This window comes from Aquarana catesbeiana, linkage group LG03, assembly GCF_042186555.1.
Source record: "Aquarana catesbeiana isolate 2022-GZ linkage group LG03, ASM4218655v1, whole genome shotgun sequence".
NCBI classification, from domain to species: domain Eukaryota; kingdom Metazoa; phylum Chordata; class Amphibia; order Anura; family Ranidae; genus Aquarana; species Aquarana catesbeiana.
In genome coordinates, this window is record NC_133326.1 from 546,734,325 (window position 1) to 546,755,559 (window position 21,235).

General features: G+C 42.1%; 1 protein-coding gene across 3 annotated transcripts in view; it reads left to right on the forward strand.

Annotated features, from left to right (window-relative positions):
* Positions 1–21,235, forward strand: part of USP18 (ubiquitin specific peptidase 18) — a 127,867-nt gene that overhangs the window by 92,832 nt on the left and 13,800 nt on the right. For all 3 annotated transcript variants that reach the window (XM_073621526.1, XM_073621527.1, XM_073621528.1), the window contains 9 exons: positions 408–557; positions 7,229–7,325; positions 11,420–11,565; positions 13,470–13,549; positions 14,499–14,645; positions 15,570–15,659; positions 17,688–17,852; positions 19,665–19,796; positions 21,102–21,151. In XM_073621526.1, coding sequence (XP_073477627.1) covers positions 408–557; positions 7,229–7,325; positions 11,420–11,565; positions 13,470–13,549; positions 14,499–14,645; positions 15,570–15,659; positions 17,688–17,852; positions 19,665–19,796; positions 21,102–21,151 — 1,057 coding nt within the window. The remainder of the gene's footprint in view (positions 1–407; positions 558–7,228; positions 7,326–11,419; positions 11,566–13,469; positions 13,550–14,498; positions 14,646–15,569; positions 15,660–17,687; positions 17,853–19,664; positions 19,797–21,101; positions 21,152–21,235) is intronic.

Here is a 21,235-nt window from a genome sequence, read left to right on the forward strand (position 1 = left end):
ACATGGTCAGATTTACTTTGGTGGTATAAAATGACAGCTGCTGAGCCTCCATACTCTGAGAGCTATATTCATGGTATGCTTCATGTGATCACAATGTACAACATAGCCCTTTGTCACCTCCATAGTCATTTTTAGCCCATAGTCATTTTTTTTACTGTGAATTTTGAGTGTTACTTGTTTGCTGTTCTATATTTTTATTATAGGATTCCTCAAACAGGTTTGCAGAGTCTGCACAGAGGGTTAAAAGGCAGTTTTAGTATATGCGGCATAGAATGTATTGCTTTCATAATGAGAAAATCCAGTGTTGAAAGCACAATGGGCGCACTGTATTATAAGATATGGTGTGTGTGTGTATTATAAAATGACACTTCTTACATAGAAATATAATGACATATCTTTTGATCTAGGTGGAGCCTGCCATGACCTATGGAGCAGGATGCAGGAGGAAAGCTATGTAAATATTCTTGCACTGGAGCCTGAAGAAGCACAGCAAGATGTTAGTGGGGTGCAGCCCCCCAGTAAGTGCCTGTCCTATTCCACAGGGAGGTTTAGAAATGGTGAGTGACTGTTTTTGCTTGATCCAATGCTCATGCTAGGAGTAAAGATTGCGGCCTTCAGCCAATCAAGAGGGATGGAAAATCTAACAGCACGGCTAATTATAATAGACAGATAACTTAAAACTAGTTATAGGCAACTGCTGCTTTAAGCCTTCACTGAAAGGCTAATCACAATACCTTTAGTCCAGATTTGACATATTTAATTGCAGCCACATTTCAGCAGGCTTTTCCAGCTTTTCCTGTACTGCCTCCCACGGTGCAATCAGGCTCGATTCACACCTATGCATGTTGCTTTTGAGCGTTTTTGGAGGTTTTTTTTTCATGCTTGGCACGTTTTTGAGCAGCGTTTTTGTAGCGTTTTTGCTGCGTTTTTGCCGCGTTTTTTTTTTTTTTCATTTTTTTTTACAGTCTTAAAAAAAAAAATTACAAAAAAAAAAAATAAAAAAAAAAAAAAAAGGCAAAAACGCACCAAAAACGCACCAAAAACGCTGCAAAAACGGTGCACTTGCGTTTTTGATGCTTGTCCATTGAAATCCATTACATGCAAAACGCTGCTTTTTGCATGAAAAAAAGTCCCCGACCCTTTCCAAAAACGCAGAGATACAAAAAAGCATTGATGTGAACATGTTCCATAGGAACCCATGTTAAAAAATTCCCATGCATTTCTGCAAAATGCAAAATGCATCAAAAAACGCGCTAGTGTGAATGGAGCCTTAGGGAACGTACTGGCTGCATTTTCAGTTTCAGATTTGTTTCCCAAATCAGCTGAAAGTGTATCTAATGTAAAAAAAAAAAAAAAAAAAAGACAAATGTCCTCACAATACTCTACTCTGTCCAAACTGGAACAAAAGTTTTGGCTTTAGGTATTCAAACCTCTGAAAAGTTCTATGAGGAGGACAATTATACCTCAAAAAGAGACGATAATCGAGTTCATTAAGGAGAGAAAGGAGTTATGGGAGGACGATGAAAAGACTTACTAACATCTTCTTAACCTCCCTGGAGGTATGATTATTTCGGATTTTAGGTGCTGAAAGCGGTACAATTATTTTGCATGGAAATTTGGCGTTTTATATTGTAAGTCTGTAATTCTTAACAATAACACACTTAAATCTGTCCAAACAAGAGTCTAGTAGATATCCCGGGTATGATAAAGTTTGAAACACAAAAACATAAGTTATAATATAATAAATAAAAATAAATAATTAAAAAAAAAAAAATTAATAATAAAATAAATTTCCCCACGATTCACTATCGCTCAATTCTGCTAATTTACTATCGCTGTTTTCTAGCTGGTCTAAAGCCACTTTTGATGTAAAGGGACACTTTTTGGTTGCTATGGACAATCTCCAGTTTCCAGGCAGAAAGAACAGTATATATAACATAAAACTGCATGCAGGGCATAGGACAAAGCACTGGGGACAAAAGGGATGTGAAATAATTTCATACAGTACTGTAATCTGTAAGATTACAGTACTGTATATGATTTTACACTTTTTTGAATTTGCCGCCAGGCTCCGCCCCCGTGCATCGCGCCGCTCGCAGGGAACGGAGCCTGGCACGGAGAGGCTTCGAAGGAGGACGGAGCCCGCAGACACAGCGGGGGACATCACAGAATCCCAGGGACAAGGTAAGTAAAGCCACACCAGGATCCTGCGATGTAATCCCGAGTGTGGCTCGGGGTTACCGCTAATGGTCCTGAATTTTAACCCCGAGCCACACTCGGGAAAACCGCCAGGGAGGCTACTCCTAGTACACATGGTCAGAAAATTGGATGAAAAATACTGCTTTCTAAGCAATCATACGATATTCTGATCGTCAGTACTGTACACAGCATTTCGAGAGCCGATCACAACAGTTCATCCAAAATTATTCCAAGGGGCAAACATCAAAAATTTTCCTCGTACGATACCAGATACGATTTTCATTCAATCAGTAACAGTATTCGTCCAAATAAAATCGGAAGAGCAAGACCACCAGGGCTGGCCCAAGACATTGTGCTGCCTGGGTCCAAGAATGAAATGCTGCCCCCCCCCACTCCAAAAAAAAATCACAGTCATTGCTTGAAGAAGGAACCAATTAGCTGTTCCGAAACGCGTCGCATGTTGATGACATCACATCCGGTTTGCTGTCCACGCTGGTTGTTGGTCCCTTCCTGTTGACGTCACTTCATGGATTCGGCTTGCATGCTGTCTCAGACAGCATAGCTGTCCTCCCAGTATCCAGGAGAGTTGTCTTCCATGTGCTGGCCATTTCAGAATATGCTACCATAGAATTACACCTCCGGATATCCCTGAGACTTCTTGGGACTACCAGAATGCCGGACCACCTGCCATATTACTAATATGATGTGCTCCTACCCATCCACCCTTTTGTAAGTGTTTTTAACCCTTTTGGGAAATATAAAGTTTTACTTCTGCACGTTGAGGCCGCCTTTTTTTCTTTTCAAAAAAAAAAAATTTAATGGGCTCATTAGGGGTATATAAATGGTCTATGAAGCATTGCAAGCAATTACAAGTTTTAAAAAAAAATTTTTGTGGTTTTTCATCATTTGCTATCATTTTTAAGTTTTTGTAATGTAAAAAAAATAGGGCACCTTTAAAAACGCTTCTAAATGAAAACGCGGCTAAACGCCGGTGCCGTGTTTAGCCACGTTTAGACGCGTTTGGCATCTGAAAAGTCGGAAACTTCAGCGTCTGAACTCATTTTGTTTCCTTCAAAGAAAAAAGCCTCTAAACACAACTGCCTAAAAATGACATTAAACGAACCTGTGTACATGTACACATAAGATAACATTGGATGAGTTCAGGGGCAGCTGAAAAAAGCACCAACTGCCCTCTGAACGTCCGTTTACCAGCAGCAGTGTACATGAGGCCTTAGGAGATTTTCTCTTCCTGTTCAGCACTGCAGTGAAGCCTGGGCATACAGCCAATACAGCTGATTGGAGGAAAGGCACACACCCCCTCTCCTCATGGGTAGAGACTTTCAGAGCTGATCGTTGACTGGTTCAGCACTCTGCTAATCTATAGCATACTCCCCAACACAAAACTCAGGCTGCTTTTATCATATGTGATGGAGAACTTGTCAGGAGTTATCAGGCTGATAACAGAAGAACAGAGCAGGAGAAATCTGCGGTACATAGTGCTTTGAAGAGAGATAAGAAAACACTGCAGATATATGTGCCCAGCTCAATTTTCATGAATCGGGTTTACATTTACTTTAAGCCCTGAATTAAAGAAATCTATACATGACCAATTTTGCATTAGCATTTTTAGAAAAAGGTCATTGTTATACATTTCTCCATTTATACTTATAATAAAAGTTGCAGTTTAATCTGCTTATATTTTTCTTTCCCCCTGGATGGAAACATCAAACCACCCTGCCTCAGTACTCATCCCAAGAGCCCTCGGTGCTGATGCAAGAAGTGGGCTGGTTCTTGAGGAATTATAAAAATAACAAAATGCTTTGATGAGTGGATGTCAGTCTGGAGGAGCGGAGATTCCTAGGTAGGCTGTGTGGACCACCTTAAAAAACGCCCACATATGATGCTGAGCCTCCATGATTGAAAGAACTGAAATTCAATGAATGAAAGGAGCAGGCCAGCAATGGCGACCCTAGGGGGGGGGGCCAGAGGGGGCCCTGACCCCCCCAACATTATGCTGGGCCCCACCATGTGCCCCCCCAAAAAAAATTTTATTTTTTTTTTTTAATTTTTTTTTTTTTACAAAAAGGCAATTTATTTTTGTTTGTATTCATATCGGATGTGCCGCATCTTACTCGGGCCACCGCTGGGGTAACACAGTCTCTATTGAGAGGGAGAACGTCCCCAGTCAGCTCCTGCAGGTGATTCCTCCCCCCTCCCTCTGCTCGCTGACACTGCATAATGCGAGCGCTCACACAACCACGGCCGCCCGATCTGCTCCTTCCCCTGCATCCTCATTGGCAGGGAGAAGAGCGAGTTGCAGGAAGGACTCCACCAGGACTCTCAGTCACTGAAAAAACAGACTGATTTCTCCCATCCTTAGGACAGGAGAACCATCCTGTAAATTCCAAGAGATGCCAGACCAGCACAGTCAATAGCAGGGGCAGGACAGCAAGAGGAGGCTGGGGAACCCCACAGTGGCAGAACACCAGGGCCCGGAGGCAAGACAACCTTTGCAACCCTGATAGTTCTCCCACTGCTTTGGATCTTTATATTTTCTTGGTATGCTGGTGACATATATCTCTTGTTTTCTGCCACACTGGGGGGCCCCAATACAGTAGGAAGGGAGCTCTCTGCAGAACATGTGAAAGAGCCATTGTGGGGTCGTAGTAAAGGGTCCCAGGATAGATAGATATATCTATCTATATATATATATATATTTTTTGCATTTTATATTGCCCCCCTATTTTTGTCCCTGTCCCCCCATGTTCCCCCCCCCCTTAATATGAAAGCTGGAGACGCCACTGCAGGCCAGAGACAGTAAATCTGGAGAGGAAAGGGCTACATGATGCTAGACATCCTCCAGCCAGGAAGGAGGCAGGGTTATAACCTCTGTCTGGATTTTGAAAATTCTTCCTTCTACCTGTCCTGGTGACACCAGAGCAAAATGAAGGAATCACTCCAAGGTGAGGGGGCAGGTGTCATTATTGGGAGGTTTCCCCTATATTCCTAAACTGATAACAGCTATCACTTTTTGGATTTCTTATTTGCTGTTCTGGGAAAACTGTCACCATACCAATAGGTGAGAAAAAAAATCCCAATAGAATATTAAAAATCTCAGTGTTTTTAACATTTTCCTACTTTGTATAACACTGAAAAAAACAGAAAATTTCTTATCAAATACTTACCGTAATTTTCCTTTCCTGATGGACTCCATGGCAGCCTACGTGTGGGTTAACCCTGCTTCCTCTCCAATGCTATAGGACCCCATTCCCATAAATTTGAGCTTACAGCCATAGACTGCGTTCCGTAACTAGCCAACTCTTGACCAATGGGTGGGAACTCCATCTGCCATGGAGTCCATCAGGAAAGGAAAATTACGGTAAGTATTTGATTTCCATTTCCTGACAGACTACATGACTCGGGCGCGCCCCCCCCCCCCCCCCCCCAAGCTGTTAAAAAAAAAAAATCGGCACTTTAAGAGTGACCAGGCGCCGGACATGCGGCAGGCTATGGGAAGCTGATTTGCCTGTGTTTAGGGTGTGGTTGGGGCGCAAGCGATGCACCCCGAACACTCCCCACTCTACTGTCATTTGTCTGGCCTTCTTTCCTATCTTTTTATTGGCTGGGACCGGAGGACGGTGGGTGGTGCTTTTTGTGGCACCACTTCTGGTTTCCTGGCTCACTGCTGTGTGCTCTGGGAGTATAGTACCGGAGACCGGAGTGAAGGACGGCTAGGCTTCGGTATAGTGGGTTCCATATTTCCAGTACGGAGGCTCAGGGCAATGGTGCAGGACTGGCGGTATAGCGGAGGTCGGTGTCAGTACCGGGGAAGGGGAGGACGGTCTGGCTCGGTGCTGTATTGGAGGCGCTCCGCCCCCTTACCATCGGGGGGATGGGCTGGCGGCGGTTTGGGTGGAGAAGATGCTGAGACCCCCAGCCGAAGCCCCATGTGACCGGGGAGGTGGCAGACTGGCTGGCTGGCCGGGGAGGGGGGGTGAGGCGGCCTCTGGTGCTCGGATGGCCGCAGTGTGAGCGGAGGATCTGCTGTCAGGCTGCCCCGAGGAGGATCGGCGGGGATATGGCCAGGATCCTGAAGGTAAGAGAGATCCACAAATACTGACCGACATCAGCCGATTATTGTGAGAGATCCCCGACTGAGAATGAAAGCTGAGTGACAGATGGGCACAGTTCCTGGTGCCTGGGGGAGCTGCCGCAGACTGCCCACAGGAATCCCCAATGTGATTGGGGCTAGTAGGGACTTAAATTCCCCACCGTAATGACGTCACTGCCGTGTCCCGTCTGAGTCTGCGCAGTGGTGACCTGTCATAAAGCGCCTGCGCGGTCGCCGGGTCCCCAGCCTTACTGCGCACGTGTTAAACCAAGCCTCGGTTTCACCTGAGGATCGTGCATGTGCAGAAGCCCGCTAGCGCCTGGAATGCAGAAGCGTTTCAGGCGCCATAAGAGGAGAAAAGACCAAATAAAAAGAAAACAGGAACAGCATGAGGGGGAACAATGGGGACAAGGGGGAACAAAAAACAGACATGTACACGAAAACTGCTGCCATGGAATTTCGAAGCTTCAGACCTTGCCAGCCAATCCTTCACTCCTGGGCATACTCAGGCCATCCCCACCAGTGGACACAGAGGCCTGAAGCCACACACCTGCCCAGGGCTGGTCCCTGGGCTGTCTTGACACCGCTGGAAATGTATGCCCGACACCAACCTCGATCGATTTTGGACATCTGTAAACGTAAGTGCATCGCTTGTAGGTCCAATGAGGAGGACAAAAAAGGAACGCAGTCTCTGGCTGTGAGCTCAAATTTATGGGACTGGGGTCCTATAGCATTGGAGAGGAGGCGGGGTTAACCCACACGTAGGCTTCCATGGAGTCTGTTAAGAAAAAAAGATTTTTGACTGGAGTTTCACTTTCATATTGTCTTCAAGATTGAAACAAAGGTAAATAAATAATAAAATGATAAAATGATAAAATGAGTTTAGATCCTAACCACTATGGTCTCCACCCTATACAGGAGCCACTGGACTCTGCAATATCGGGACGACAAGCTGCCTTAATCCGCTGCTACAGACACTTTATATGAATAAGGAGTTTACGGGGATCCTGTGCAGGTGAGAAATGCTGCATTTGGTGTTTATGGTGTTAAAATGTTGCTAAAGGCCTTGTCCGCATCAATGCGTTTTATAGCGTTTGTTTTTCTACAGAATTACAGACACCAATCAATCAGGATCAACACTGTACTGATTCATGGGGGCATATTTACAATTTCTTGCCTAGAACCCCCTCCCATTGCCGCCACATTCCAGGAGGTTCTGAACTTCCTCAGTGGAGGATGCAGAGGACGATACAAATTTGTATTTTAAAATGTATCAGCAGCAAAGACTTTTTATTTTAATTTTTTTATTTTTGTTGTTTTGGATAAAGTTGGGATTGGGAATGGTCAGAAGATGCAAATAAATACAGCTCTGCATTCATTAATATGTACAACATTAAGCAGTTTAGCTCTCATACCTCTACAACCCCCTTCCCCCATGGACCAGGATAATTGTTACATTTCTGCTATGGGCCTGATTATGTTGGCAAGACCTTTGTCATTAGCCAAGATACAAATGTAACACTGTATATACAGTATTTACAGACAAACAAGGCTTTCGTTTGGGGACATTGTATTGCAAAAATATTTTTTTTAGTAGCAATCCATGGACAAAAAACATGGACAATGTTAGTTTGCAAAAAAATACTACTATAGATCAAATGTATATATATTTTTTCTATAATCTGTTCTGTTTAAAATGATACTCCTCTGACTGTCCTATGAGGCTGCGTGACTCCTGACCCTCTGTCTGAACAGTGCTGATTGGCCCTGTGTTGATCACATACACCCTCCCAAGAAAAAAAAAAACTCTGTAGCAATACACACCAAACTAAGCATGTACAAAGCTCTGTTCTATCAGGAGATAGATTGGGGACAGAGGATCAGAGATGACAGAATCAAACAGCCTCTTTACACAATGCAGAGGATTAACCCTTTAGGTTTAAAAGAAATTTGCAAAGCTGTTCGAACATTGAAATTGCATGCAAATTTATTCAATGCAAATGGGGTAAAATTGATTGTTCTCAGGTTATATTCTCTGCAATTTGAACGTGTGACTGTGGAAATGACTAGATGGCACTGGGGAGCAAACTTATTGGTGTGATACTCAGCATAATCTAGTAGTCATAATGCAGGATGGCCACTAGATACCGCTGATTTTTATAAGAAATAAGTACGCTCCTAGGGCGGGAAAGGGAGCAAATCAGTTGTGGTGTGCTTCATGCAAATGTGCTGACAAGGAACATGGTAATAGAAAAAAAATCAGAGTTGCAGAATCTGATGGACAGAATTAAAATATAAATCTGACAAAAGTTTTACCTTACCCTGGTCTATCCACAATTAAAAAATTGCTGGCTGGGTTTAGACATAGAAAATAATACAAGTAAGGGCTTAACATTTGTATATTGACAGTTTGATAAGTTTCTGGTTCTGATATGTAACAATGGCTGAGTGTGATAGAACAATGAGGGTTTTTTTCAGCTGCCAACCTCACACATATTCCACACCCCTCCATACTGCATTCTGCGATACACTCTCAGCATTCATACCCAACAAAGAAATGCATTCTTTTATTTCATATCACAATTACATTGATATACTGAGACTAAAAGTGACCAATCATGGGCTAGTATTCTTAAAGTGTTACTAAAACCAGGACCCTGCATTCACTATATCTGGTCTCCTACAGTACACAGAACATGGAAATGCAATCATCTTAGTAAATATAAACTGCTAAAGACCTTTACTCATCAGCAGTTAGAGCAGTATTGTAACTTCTATCAGTGACTAGTTAGAGCTTGTTGGAGGAGTTTTCGTTCTCCTCTGAATGTCCTATGAGGCTGTGTGACTCCTGACCTTCTGTCTGGACAGTGCTGATTGGCCCTGTGCTGATCACATGCACCCTCTCAAGAAAAAAAACAACTCTGTAGCAATATACACCAAACTAAGCATGTGCAGAGTGACTCCAAGGCTCTGTTCTATCAGGAGATAGATTGGAGACAGTGGAAGAAGGGGAGGATCAGAGATGACAGGATCAAACAGCCTTTTTACTGAATGCAGAGGATTAACCCCTTAGGTTCCACAGTGAGTATAACAAGCATGCTTTACTGCATATACAGACTGATTTTACTGTTGTGGGTTTAGTAACACTTTAAGCTGGCCATAGATGGATCGAAATTTGGCCGAAATTTCAGTCCATGTTTGGCCACTCCTACTTGACAGAAGTTGATCTAACAACTGACTTCTGTCAAACAGATTTGTTGGAATTTTTTTCTCAAACAGTGGCTGCAGCCAATGGGATCAAAGTATTCTGTATTCTGACAGTGGAGGAGTTCCTGCTGTCAGAATACAATGGCACAGCGGGGAAGATTTCTCCATCCACCATTTGTTTTTTTTCGATCAGCCCACTGGCTGATTGGAAAAAAAAAAAAACAATCCTCTATGGCCAGCCTTAGTCGTGGTAGAACAAAACTTCTCATTGGCTGCTATGTGTTAAAACTTTTGACTGCATCTTTGCATTGTGTATTGAATATATTTAATTGTCATGGTTAAATTGCAGGGCAAGGCAGCAGAAGAATCTGATTGTGAATGTTCAATATATATGTAAAGTGCTACGTAAATTGTCAGCGCTATATAAATACCTGTAATAAATAAAAAATCTTTATGTAGGATTAGGCATTAGTAAAAATGCCCGATTCCTACATTTTACTTTGCCAAATTTTTGGTTAAAGTTGCAGATTTTTTGAGGACTGTAATGCATTTTGCCTATTGGGGAAATTATTATTATTATACAGGATGTATATAGTGCCGACAGTTTGCGAAATGCTTTACAAAATGAAGGCAGACATTACAGTTACAAAACAGTTTGGTACATGAGGAATCAGAGGGCCCTCCTCATTAGATCTTACAATCTAAGAAATGCACTGGATTCAGTGGAAAAGTTAAAATTATGGTGGGTTAGGGTAATTTTTAGGCTTTGAAGGGCTTTGTATGACCTCTAAGTGATTATTCTTTGCTTTATGAATGCTTTTTTTTTTTGTACTTGATTCTTTGAGTTTTGCATTTGAACAACAGAAAAAAAACAGAACAAAATGTCTTGAATCTTTAATTAAAGTAAACAATTAAAATGCATAGCTAGATGGATAGTATCTATCTTACTATCATGGAAAATCCAGTGCACGAAAGTGTATCAGTTTTTTCAGCTTTAAATTACTCAGATTTTCAATTTGCGGTGAAATTATAGGGCAATTTCAGCAATATTTTGGCAAATGCCAAGATCAAATTTGACAAAATTTCATACTAACTGTTAAAACATCTTTACTAATCTTGCTCATATTTGCTTGCCCAGCTCTAGAAGAATCTTGAACTATGCCAGTTGGCAAATTACCTTTGTTGCATGCAGACAAAAGGTGGGAGTTCCCCTGTTAGTGGGCCTTTATAGGCACTAAATTATATACTAGGCGAGAAAGGAAATTCATAAAAACAAATAGTTTTGCTAAGACATCACTGAATAAAAGAAACGCAAGAACAGTGTATACATGATATGAACAGCCATTGATACACCAACTGTGAAAGTGGCGATGATACAATATACCTTCCTCCACCCCAGGGTGGGAGAAGCTATACTGTATCATCGCCACTTTCACAGTTGGTGTATCAATGGCTGTTCATATCATGTATACACTGTTTTTGTGTTTCTTTTATCAAGTGATGTATTAGCAAAACTATTTGTTTTTATGAATTTAATTTCTCACCTGGTATATAATTTAGTGCCTATAAAGGCCCACTAACAGGGGAACTCCCACCTTTTGTGTTCAAATCCCAGAGATGTGGCACCTAACAGAGTCTAATCACTTTTACCTTTACAGTTTTTTGCATGAAGGGGAGTATTGCAGGCACAGCCACATCTATGGAATGCAGGATGTGAGTGCAACAGAAAAGTCATTAGCAGTGTATTACATGGACCTAGCTGTATCCACAGTCCCTGTTTCAGGCTCAGTGATGTTCCCGGGAGACAGACTCCATTGGTTAGAGGGGGTACAGAGGTTGTTAATAAATTATTGACCTTTTTACATTTCATTTAATAAAATCCTTCCTGTGTCCTCCCCACAGGATTGGTGACCCAGATGACAACATGCCCCCAGACAGCCGACTACCCTATGAGCTGCTGGCACTCTTTGAAGAAATGCAGAACAGCAAAGAAGATGCAGTGGCCCCGTACCGCTTCCTACACTACCTGCAGATCCTCAGAGCAACTGGTGAATTCTGGGGCTGGGGTGGGGGGATTTAAAGTGGAACATAACTGTATCTGAGCATCCCAAACTTAAAATACCATTTCATTTATTTGTAATATTCAAAGCCAACTCACCTATCCCTTCATGTCTCCAAGCTTTTTTCTGTTGAAAAATCACTTTGAAAAAATGCCCCCCTAGCATTTAAGCCATGGCCATCTTGCTTAAGGGCAAATGATTCATGTAGCATTTACTTCCTGGAATTCATCTGCCCTTAGCTCAGGCATGCAGGCGGGAGGGCATGCTTAGCTGAGAAAGCCCCTCCTCCCTCCCTTCTTTCAGATAAAAGGAAAAAAATGCCATGAAGACTCCTGGGATGTATGACATTATTTTTGGCCTAAGCCAGGAAAAAAACAAGTAAATAATATACCTTCCTACCTATTTATTAATGCTAGTAGCATAAGGATTAAAAAAGTTAATGTTGATTGACAGAGTTTAGTCTTGCTTTTAATGAGGTGCATCACTGGGAATTATGACAGATGGAGGGGGAGAAGCCTGCGGATAGACTATACCAAAGGCCAAGTTATGTCATGCAGCTTATTAATATATAAATAATATAATGTAATAAGTAAATGAGCTGTGAATATGACAGTAAAACTAATAATATATTTGTGGTAGTGTGATAATTGTAAAGTCTAAAGCCTTGTACACAAGATTGGATTTTCATCAGGGAATTATGTGATGACAGACTGTTGGCCTAAAATCCGACCCGTTAGTACGCTCCATCAGACAATTGTTGTTTAACTTTCCGACAACAAATGTTGGATGGCAGGCTAGTACATTTTTGGCGGACATCGGTCTGTTGCCAGATTTTCGTATCGCGTGTACACAAGTCCGTCACACAAAATTCCAAAGTACAAACACGCATGCTCAGAATCAATACTCACCAAACACAACATTAGCAGAAGGTGCCCAAAGGGTGGCGCTCAAGAGCTGAAATTCCTCGTAGTACGTCACTACATTCGTGTTTGTTGGCCGACAATTGTGTACCGTTTGCATGCAAGACAAGTTCCTGGCACACACCCTTCAGACAAAAGTCTGACGCTTTGTTGGCCAACAATCTGATCATGTGTACGATGCTTTAGGGCAGGGGAAGTTGACCACGGGGCTAGATTGATAGACAGAGGAATATAAGCCTGTAGATAGACCATTACATCTATGAAACACTGCTCATTATTATAAATGAACGAGCCATAAATATTTTAACAAAATAAATGAGCTGTAACAAAAACATTAGCGTGTAATCATAGTTTGGGGTATAGTTGGGGGGGGGGGCTAGTGGGTCAAAGGGCAAGGATGACCGATAGAGTAGGATAAACTACAACAAATTAAGCAACGCGTGGCATGCAGTTTATTGACATACTGCAAATGATTGAACAGTGAATATGTCAGGAAAAATAGAACCATACATGTAGGCGTGCAAAGTAAAGTATATGGAGGTAGCCTTACTTCAGGGAGGGGGTAGTGGGTCACAAGGGGAAATCACTAGGGTCATAAGTCTAGGGGGGGGTGGAGATTACACGTGGGTGGTGTACTTGGGTTCTGATTGTCCTATCTTGCAGTATCTGCCCAGCATTATGTAGCTGAGGTCTTTTCTAACCTACTAAGCCTTATCCTTCAACAGCCCTCAGCCCTCAGGGGCAGTATAGTTGATAGAGGGGATAAGGCCTGCGGATAGACTATCACAAAGACCAAGTTATCTCATACAGCTCATCATACAATCCTGTGGGTGTGCAAAAAGAAGTAATTTGGGTAGCCTTACTTCATGGAGGGGGTAGTGGGTCACAAGGAGAAATCTGAAGGTCATTGTTTTGGGGGGAGGGGATTACAAGTGGGTGAAGTTCTTGAGTTCTAATTGTCCTATCTTGCAGTATATACCCAGAATGATGTAGCTGAAGTCTTTTCTACCATACTGAGCCTTTTACTTCGGACAACACCCAACCCTCAACTGGTAGGTGTTGCAGATATGGGGAAGGGGATATGGGGATGATCTTTATTCTAAGCCAACCAAGTGAACAGTGTAGCATCTGCTTGGATGTAAATAAAATGTTTCCATCTCTCTCACTGTTTTTACATACCTTTTTAATTGGATTGGGCTTTCCTTGTACTGCATATATTACCTTTACAAATTAGCCAAAATGCAGCAGATGATCCAATCACATTGTATTTTGAATGGGCAGGTTACATGTTTTTATAAGAAGGGGTCACTTATTAAGCAAATTCAGCCCGAAATCTATCTATTATCTTTTTATGAACAGTGTTTGTATATATCTTGTCATTTAGAAGTCCATTACAAATAAAAGATTTAGCCCTTTCCATAGAAAATGTATGTTTCAGTTCTGGGTGAATGTCTTGAGTCAGCTTTTTACAAGGATCCAAGCAATGGGAGCTCTCAACACATTCTGGAAACAACCATTACATGAAGGTCTCAGGTGGGCTAAGTGGTTAGCACTTCCGCCAAGCAACACTAGGGTCATTGATTTAAGTCGCAACCACGGCACTACCTGCCTGGAGTTTGCATGGTCTCCCTGTGCCTGCGCGGGTTTCCTCCCACACTCCAAAGCTGGTGGGCTAATTGGCTCCTGTCTAAATTGGCCCTAGTATGTGTATGCATGAATGTGAGCAGAGTGTAGACTGTAATGTCCTTGAGGGCAGGGACTGATGTAAATGCACAATATACTGTATATATATATATATATATGTAAAGTGCTGTGTAAATTGACAGCACTATATAAGTACCTGTAATAATAATAATGGATTTTTAATTAAGAACTGACCGGAGTATAAGAGAGTTATACAAGCATGTGAGCTAGCCTAACAAGCTCCAGCTAACACTGAAATATCTGTTGCGAAAGGATGGGTTTTGGTGGAATTACTCCTACTTTTCTTTTTTGTGACAGACAGAGAAGATGAGAGCATTGTATACCATTCAATTAGGGGAACGCATCACATGTCAGAGGTGTTCCCAGCAGAGGACCTCCAACAGCGACCTCCTAGCTATTCCACTCCGACTCTCCTACTCCAAGTTCCACAGGAAACTAACATTGGTAAGTAGTAGGGTGAAGGGGGTGGGGGTCAACAGGGTTGGGGGCTTGTGTTACCATAGGTGCCAGATAAAACTGGACAAGATACCTTTTATTAAGATCTTCCTATATGCAATGGAGATGGACCAAACATGGTGGATAATTCAGATTGTACTCTTCTCTTATGTTGCTTTGATCCAGGATTTCCATTGGGCATCACCTTAAAGTTTACAGGCTCTTCCAATGTTAGTGTTTCTTCCCACAACCCAAAAAGATGATGGTGTGTCCTCACAGAGCTAGGGTTCTGGGTTCAGTTCTCACTTGTGTGCATGGAATATGTATATTCCCTTTGCTTGAGCTTGGAGCACCGACGGGGGACCCCAGAAAAGGAGGATCGGGCTGCTCTGTGCAAAACCATTGCACAGAGCAGGTAAGAATAGGCATGTTTGTTATGTTTATAAAAGAAACAAATAAAACAAAAAACAAAGCTTTATAACACTTTAACCTCCAGTCCAGTGATTTTGCCTAGGTTGAGATGATTTTATTAGTCTGCTGCAGGCAGGAGTAAGAATTTTCGCTGTCTCCCTTTCCCTCTCAATCAGGTTGCAGCACTGTGACTGTCACAAGGTGAGAGGCTGCAGCAGGGACTGATCTGTGGCAGACATTTGTGAAAACAGCCAAGAACTGCGCAGGCTCCAGGATTTACATGATTGTGTCATCTTGGAGTCTGCATCCCAGTCAAGGAAGTAGTTGGTGACCTTAGATTTACCTGAACAAAGATGGTTTCGTCCTTCTGGAGAGAAAAGCAAATGAACGCATAATCAGGAGTACTGTGAGAGAAAATAAATTCTGAGGGCAGGAAATGATGTGATTGGTCTGTAAACTCTGTAAAGCAATTTTTCTTTTTTTCAATATTAATGTAAAATGCCATGTTTGTGTCTTTATCAGGAGCGCACACTGTGGAGATACTTTCGGTCACATGAAACACATGACGACAGAAACTTGTGCCCCAAATGTAAAAGTAGCAGAATAGTGAAGGTACTGGCTGCCTCCTTATATTTACCTAAAACCAGGCCATGTCCTTCAAATGTCATAATTTACTAAATGTTCAAGAGCCCACTCAGACACAAGTAAATGGGAATGTATAGAGGTTTTGTATTTTCTTTCCTAATCATTGTGGTCAGGTAAATATTATGTATTCATTTGTCTAGCCTCAATCTCCTTTTCATGTGTTTTCCTCCATCTTATTATCACCTGATGTACAGAGCTCAATAGCTTAAGCTAAAATATACACACACCCTGGCCTTATAAGACGGCTCCATTCAGGGTTTCAGTCAGACAAAACTAGTCTTGAGGCAGACGGCGACCCCTGTGCTGTCTCTTTATCAGGGGTCTTCAAGCTACGGCCCTCCAGTTGTTCAGGAACTTCAATTCCCATCATGTCTAGTCATGTCTGTGAATATCAGAGTTTTACAATGTCTCAAGGAACGTGTAGTTCCGCAACAGCTGGAGGGCCGTAGTTTGAAGATCCCTGCTTTAGATAATTCTGAATGTTCTGGGAATCCTTTGTAATTTATTAAAGAAATTGCTGCACTGCCCTTCCAAATGATATAACATAATCCAACACAATAAAGTACAGTAATTCTTTATTAGCATGAATATTCCAGTAAAGAAATGATATATTTAACCTGTAAAAATAACACCAAAATGTTAATATAGCGAAAATCCACAACATCCAATTGCGAAAAATGTTCATGTATATTCAGTAAAGTGATTTTCCACTCACCGCCATGAATTGCAAGCTTCTTACCCAGTGGATATGACCCCTAATCATCTGAAGGTCATATGCACTTGTATGACAATGGGCCATCATAAAGGTGATGAACACAACCTCTGCAACGATCTCCCACCAACTCATAAGTACCTCAATGGATATGCTATAGTATGGACCATACAGGAGATAGAAGGTAATATCAAATTGTTATAGTTAAATTAAATTTTAAATATATTTCTGTTCATACAAGGAACATATTTGTTTGACTTCCTTTTAGTTATCCCATGAAACAGCACTGCAGGTAGTCACTTTGCATTTCCAAATGGCTCCAATATTTGTATGAATATGCTCTTATAGTTTAAAAAAAAATATTCATGCCTTATATTCAAATATTCAAATTCATATTTGAACACATATGAGAAGCTGATTAAAAAATAATATTATTGTCTGTAGAGTTCCACTACCCCCTCTCGCCCCTACACTTCCTCCTCCCACCTTATTTTTCTCTTTTGTTCTCTTCTCTTTCTTCCCTTTTTTGTCTTGTGCATGTGTTATCTTATCTCTGGGTGGCCCACACCCTCCAGAGTGTTATCGCCTCTGGGAGGACAGCATTTCTGCCTTGGAAGTTTGATGCATCCTATGCTCAGTATTAGCCCTCCTGCATCTTAGTTACTATTTTCTGATGATTCTGTTGTTTAAATAACTTCAGCTTGCTTATTTTGCATGTGTATGTAGACCTTGGCCCCTGCGTGGGTGTTACATAAGCCTGCTCATTCTTCTTTGTTTGGAATTAAAGAGGAAATGAACTCCCCTGGTTTGTTTGTAGCTATAGGTAAGCCTATAAGTCTTACCTATAGGTACTGTAAATATCTCCTAAACTTGCATCATTTAGGAGATATTTACTGTATACGCTAACGATGACGCTCTGAAGGAACGGCCACCTGTGACATTTCTTCAGAGCCCTGTGCCGTGACTGGCGGCTCCTGCGCATATGTGCAGGAGTGACATCATCGCAGCTCTGACAATTCACAGCGCCGGAGCCCGTGAACCCAGAAGAAACACTGGGGAAGATGACAGCCGTCTCAGCAGTGTGCGGGCGCCGCTGGAGGGCTTCGTTCTAAGGTAAGTATTTCATAATGAGCTAGTATGCGATGCATACTAGCTCATTACGCCTTTTGTCTTACAGGTTTTTTTTTCTTATTGGGGTATACAACCTCCTTAATAAACATTATTGGAACAGAAAAAAATATTAATATTATTATTAATAATAAAAAATAATCCTTGTATTACAGGTGACACACTTAAGATCATTGCCACGCACACTAAACATTCATTTGAAACGCCTGAGCCAAAAAAATCCGTTGCAGAAGGTCAACAGAACACTGTCCTTCCCGCCAGTTCTTGATCTCCATGAAGTCCTGGATCCAGAACACCTGCCGCCAGAGGAATATTCTATGGTGAGACAATATATCATTCTGCACCATCTAAGATATGCAGAAGCAGAGTTGTGCATAAGGGGTGTGGCTTATGCTAGGGGTGAAGGAGGTAGTTTTAAAAGATTGTAAGCCTAAAAAAATAAAAATAAAAAAAACGTTTCTTTAAAATATGTTAAACTGCATAGGGCTTGTGCTGTGTTATTTTTCCCTTTGTATGCTGTAAAAAACCTGGTGGAACCTGCCTGTTCCTGTGCCCCCAAGGTGTGCTGACCACGGTAATCATGGCTGCTGATCCATGATACCATGGTCAGTTTACGTGCCTCCGCCAGCCCACAGTCTCCCCCTCTCCCCCTCCCTGCCTGTCAGCTCCTGCGTGTAAGCTGCCCCTCCCCTCCTGCTGCTATTCTGCGTGGCAGTAAAGTTAGTTTTTACATTTACTGCCAGCCCCTCTGTTATAACAAAATAACTACACAGTGTATACGTTTTTAAAAAATTCTGCAGCTAACAACCTTATTCCACATTGCCGATATGCAGTCACATGACCGCCCCAGCTGACATAAGAGGGAAATCTCAGCCCCTTCCACTGTAGTCCTTAGATCAGGGAAGGAGAGCTGTGGGCAGTCACGTGACCACACATCGGTGATGTGAAAAAAAAGGTATTTAGCAGCAGAATTAAAAAAAACAAAAAAAAACACAGACAGGCTTTTTATGGCAGTAATTGTGAACACCGACTTTGCAACCACATTAAATACTGGCACCATGCTGGAAAATACTCCTGAGTACAGCATAACCATACCCATGCTCATCCAATGTGCATACAGTTGCAAAAAACATTATGAAAGAGCGACCAGTAACATATAAAGCCATGATGGACAGTTGTCTTTTGATTCAGGCTGTGCTTGCGGGAAGGGTCTTCTCACTGCAAAGATTAGAAGCCAGTTCTAATGGTCTTATGTACAATAGAAACGTAGAAAAGTGACGGCAGAAAAAGACCGAGTAGTCCATCGAGTCTGCCCATTTTTATTTATTTTTTTTGTTAACTTTATTGTCTGTATATAGATCTCTGTTTGTTCCAAGCATGTTTGAAGCCATTTACTGTTGACTGTCTCACTAGCTCTGCTGGAAGAACAATTCTTCTTAATCCATTGTATCTACTCTTGAATGTATCCTACCATGTCAAAAGCTATATTCTTAGTTATTTTCTTTGTTACATTTGGATGTCTACAATAAAAATGTTACTATGTAAAAAGCCAACTCTACCTAAATGAGATCATTTATTTTAAATTGCTGAATTGAATTGCAGCTGTTATATTTCCCAGGCAATCAGAAAGCAAGAGTTCCTTGCAGACCTTCCGCCCCTCCGATAAGGACATAAAGGTGTCACTCTTTCCTGTTGTCTGTTTACTGGGTAGCATTGCCACCGTTGACTGGACTGACCATAAATTGCTATGCAGAGCATTCACATTGGACACTGTGCAAATCAGACTTTGTCTAAATGTTTTGGGGGTACCCTTCCCAGGGCTTCTGTGACCTTCCTTTATAATTACAATGTAATTATATTGTTAAAATAGGCTTAATTTCTGGGAAAATCGACAGGCATTTTTGTGCACTTGCAGTGCTTTTAAAGGGATAAAAAAAAAAAAGGAAATATGCATCATTGTAGGGATGTGCTGTATTTTTGTTTTTCGCCCAGACATTTCTGTGATTCTGGAGTTCAGAAGTACATATGTCTCTGGGTGCTCATTGATTCCCCTGTGCAACCCTATCACTGGGATCCCCTGGGGCCTCCCAAGGTAAATTTATACTCACCTGCCTTGTTTTGTTGTCTTTCAGCTGTGCTATAATTATCGCCTGTTTGCCGTCGTGGCACATTCTGGCACTGGCGGTCTTGGTCACTTCTGCTGTTACATCAACAGTCACAAAGATGGCAGATGGTATTTCTTCAACGACTCCAGCGTGTGCAGGGTGAGACAGTGTTCACGGAATGTGCTCTGACAATTCACTACACTTGTCCTTGAAAAGTAGAGGAGCTATAAACATGAATTACTCTTCAATTTATGGAAATATGACTTCAAAGTGATATTAACAATATTAATGGTTTTGCACACAGCAGCCCTGATCCTCTTCTTTTCAGGTCCCCCAACGGTGCTTCTGGCTCCCCCCCCCAGAGAAAGTAGCATGCTCCTGACTCCCCCCCCTTAAGAAAGCCGCATGCACGGATGCATGCTCACTCCGGAGCCGCTGCTCTTTGTGTCCATAAGACACATAGAGCTGCAGCTCAGGCCTGCCCCCCACTTTCTTCTTATTGGCTCACTGGTTTTGATTGACAGCAGTGGGAGCCAATGGAGGAGGAGGAAGAGTCTTTATACAGCCAGGGTTATCGTGAACATCGTTGGATTGCGGGGGCTCAGGTAAGGATTGGAGGGGCTGGAGGGAGCGGCTGCACACAGAAGGTTTTTTACCTTCATGCATAGAATGATCTTCAGCCTGAAGAACCACTTTAATATTTAATGATTGATGTGTACACATTTTAGCAAGGTTAAAACTGTAAAATATATTTAACACTCTACTCAACTGCCAACCAAACATGCCCCCCCCCCCCCCCAGTTCTTTTGTTTTTTTTTTTTTTCCATCGTAGCTGTATTCCTGGGTTCTTTTTAAAACACAAACTCACCCACACAGCGAATCCAGAGTTGTCTCGCTGCGATCCACTGGTCCTCTTCAGCTGGATGACTCTTCTGGGTGCAGGTGGTCAGCTACTGAGCAAGTGCTGAGCCCACCCTCGGCCCACTTTGTGTGCCTGATCCTGCAGCCTCTTGGGGAGATGTGATGTAAGTATCCCAGAAGGCTTCAGGACCACGGACACAACATTGTGGCCTAGGCCAGAATAATGGTAGGGGGCAGAGCCAAAAAAAAAACCAGATAACCACAGAAAAAAAAATATTTCTGCTTGGGGAAAGGTGGTGGTGGTGGTGGTCAGGGTTTAAAAAAAAAAAAACTCCCTTTTTGGGAATTAAGTTCTACTTTAATGTGGTAAAATATGTTTGTGCCTCTGCCCCTCCCACAATTGTGAGATTTCCTGCAGTAGTTTGTATCTCTGACAACCAACCACACAAATATGGAATATCATTTTTGAGTAAAATTAACTTTTAAACATGACATTATAGGTTGTGCCTTTGGATGCTGATATTCAAACTTTTATTGGTGGATTGCTGTATTATGTTTAAACTAGATCTTTAGACACAAGTGTAATAGTTGCCTCTCTTCTAGGTGTCCTGGGATGATGTCAAATGTACATATGGGAACACAACTTTCCGCTGGTGCGTATATAAGGGATGGGAAAACACCATAGCGAGTATGGAGGGGACATTCTAAAATGATAGCAGCACTTCAAAATCGGCCAC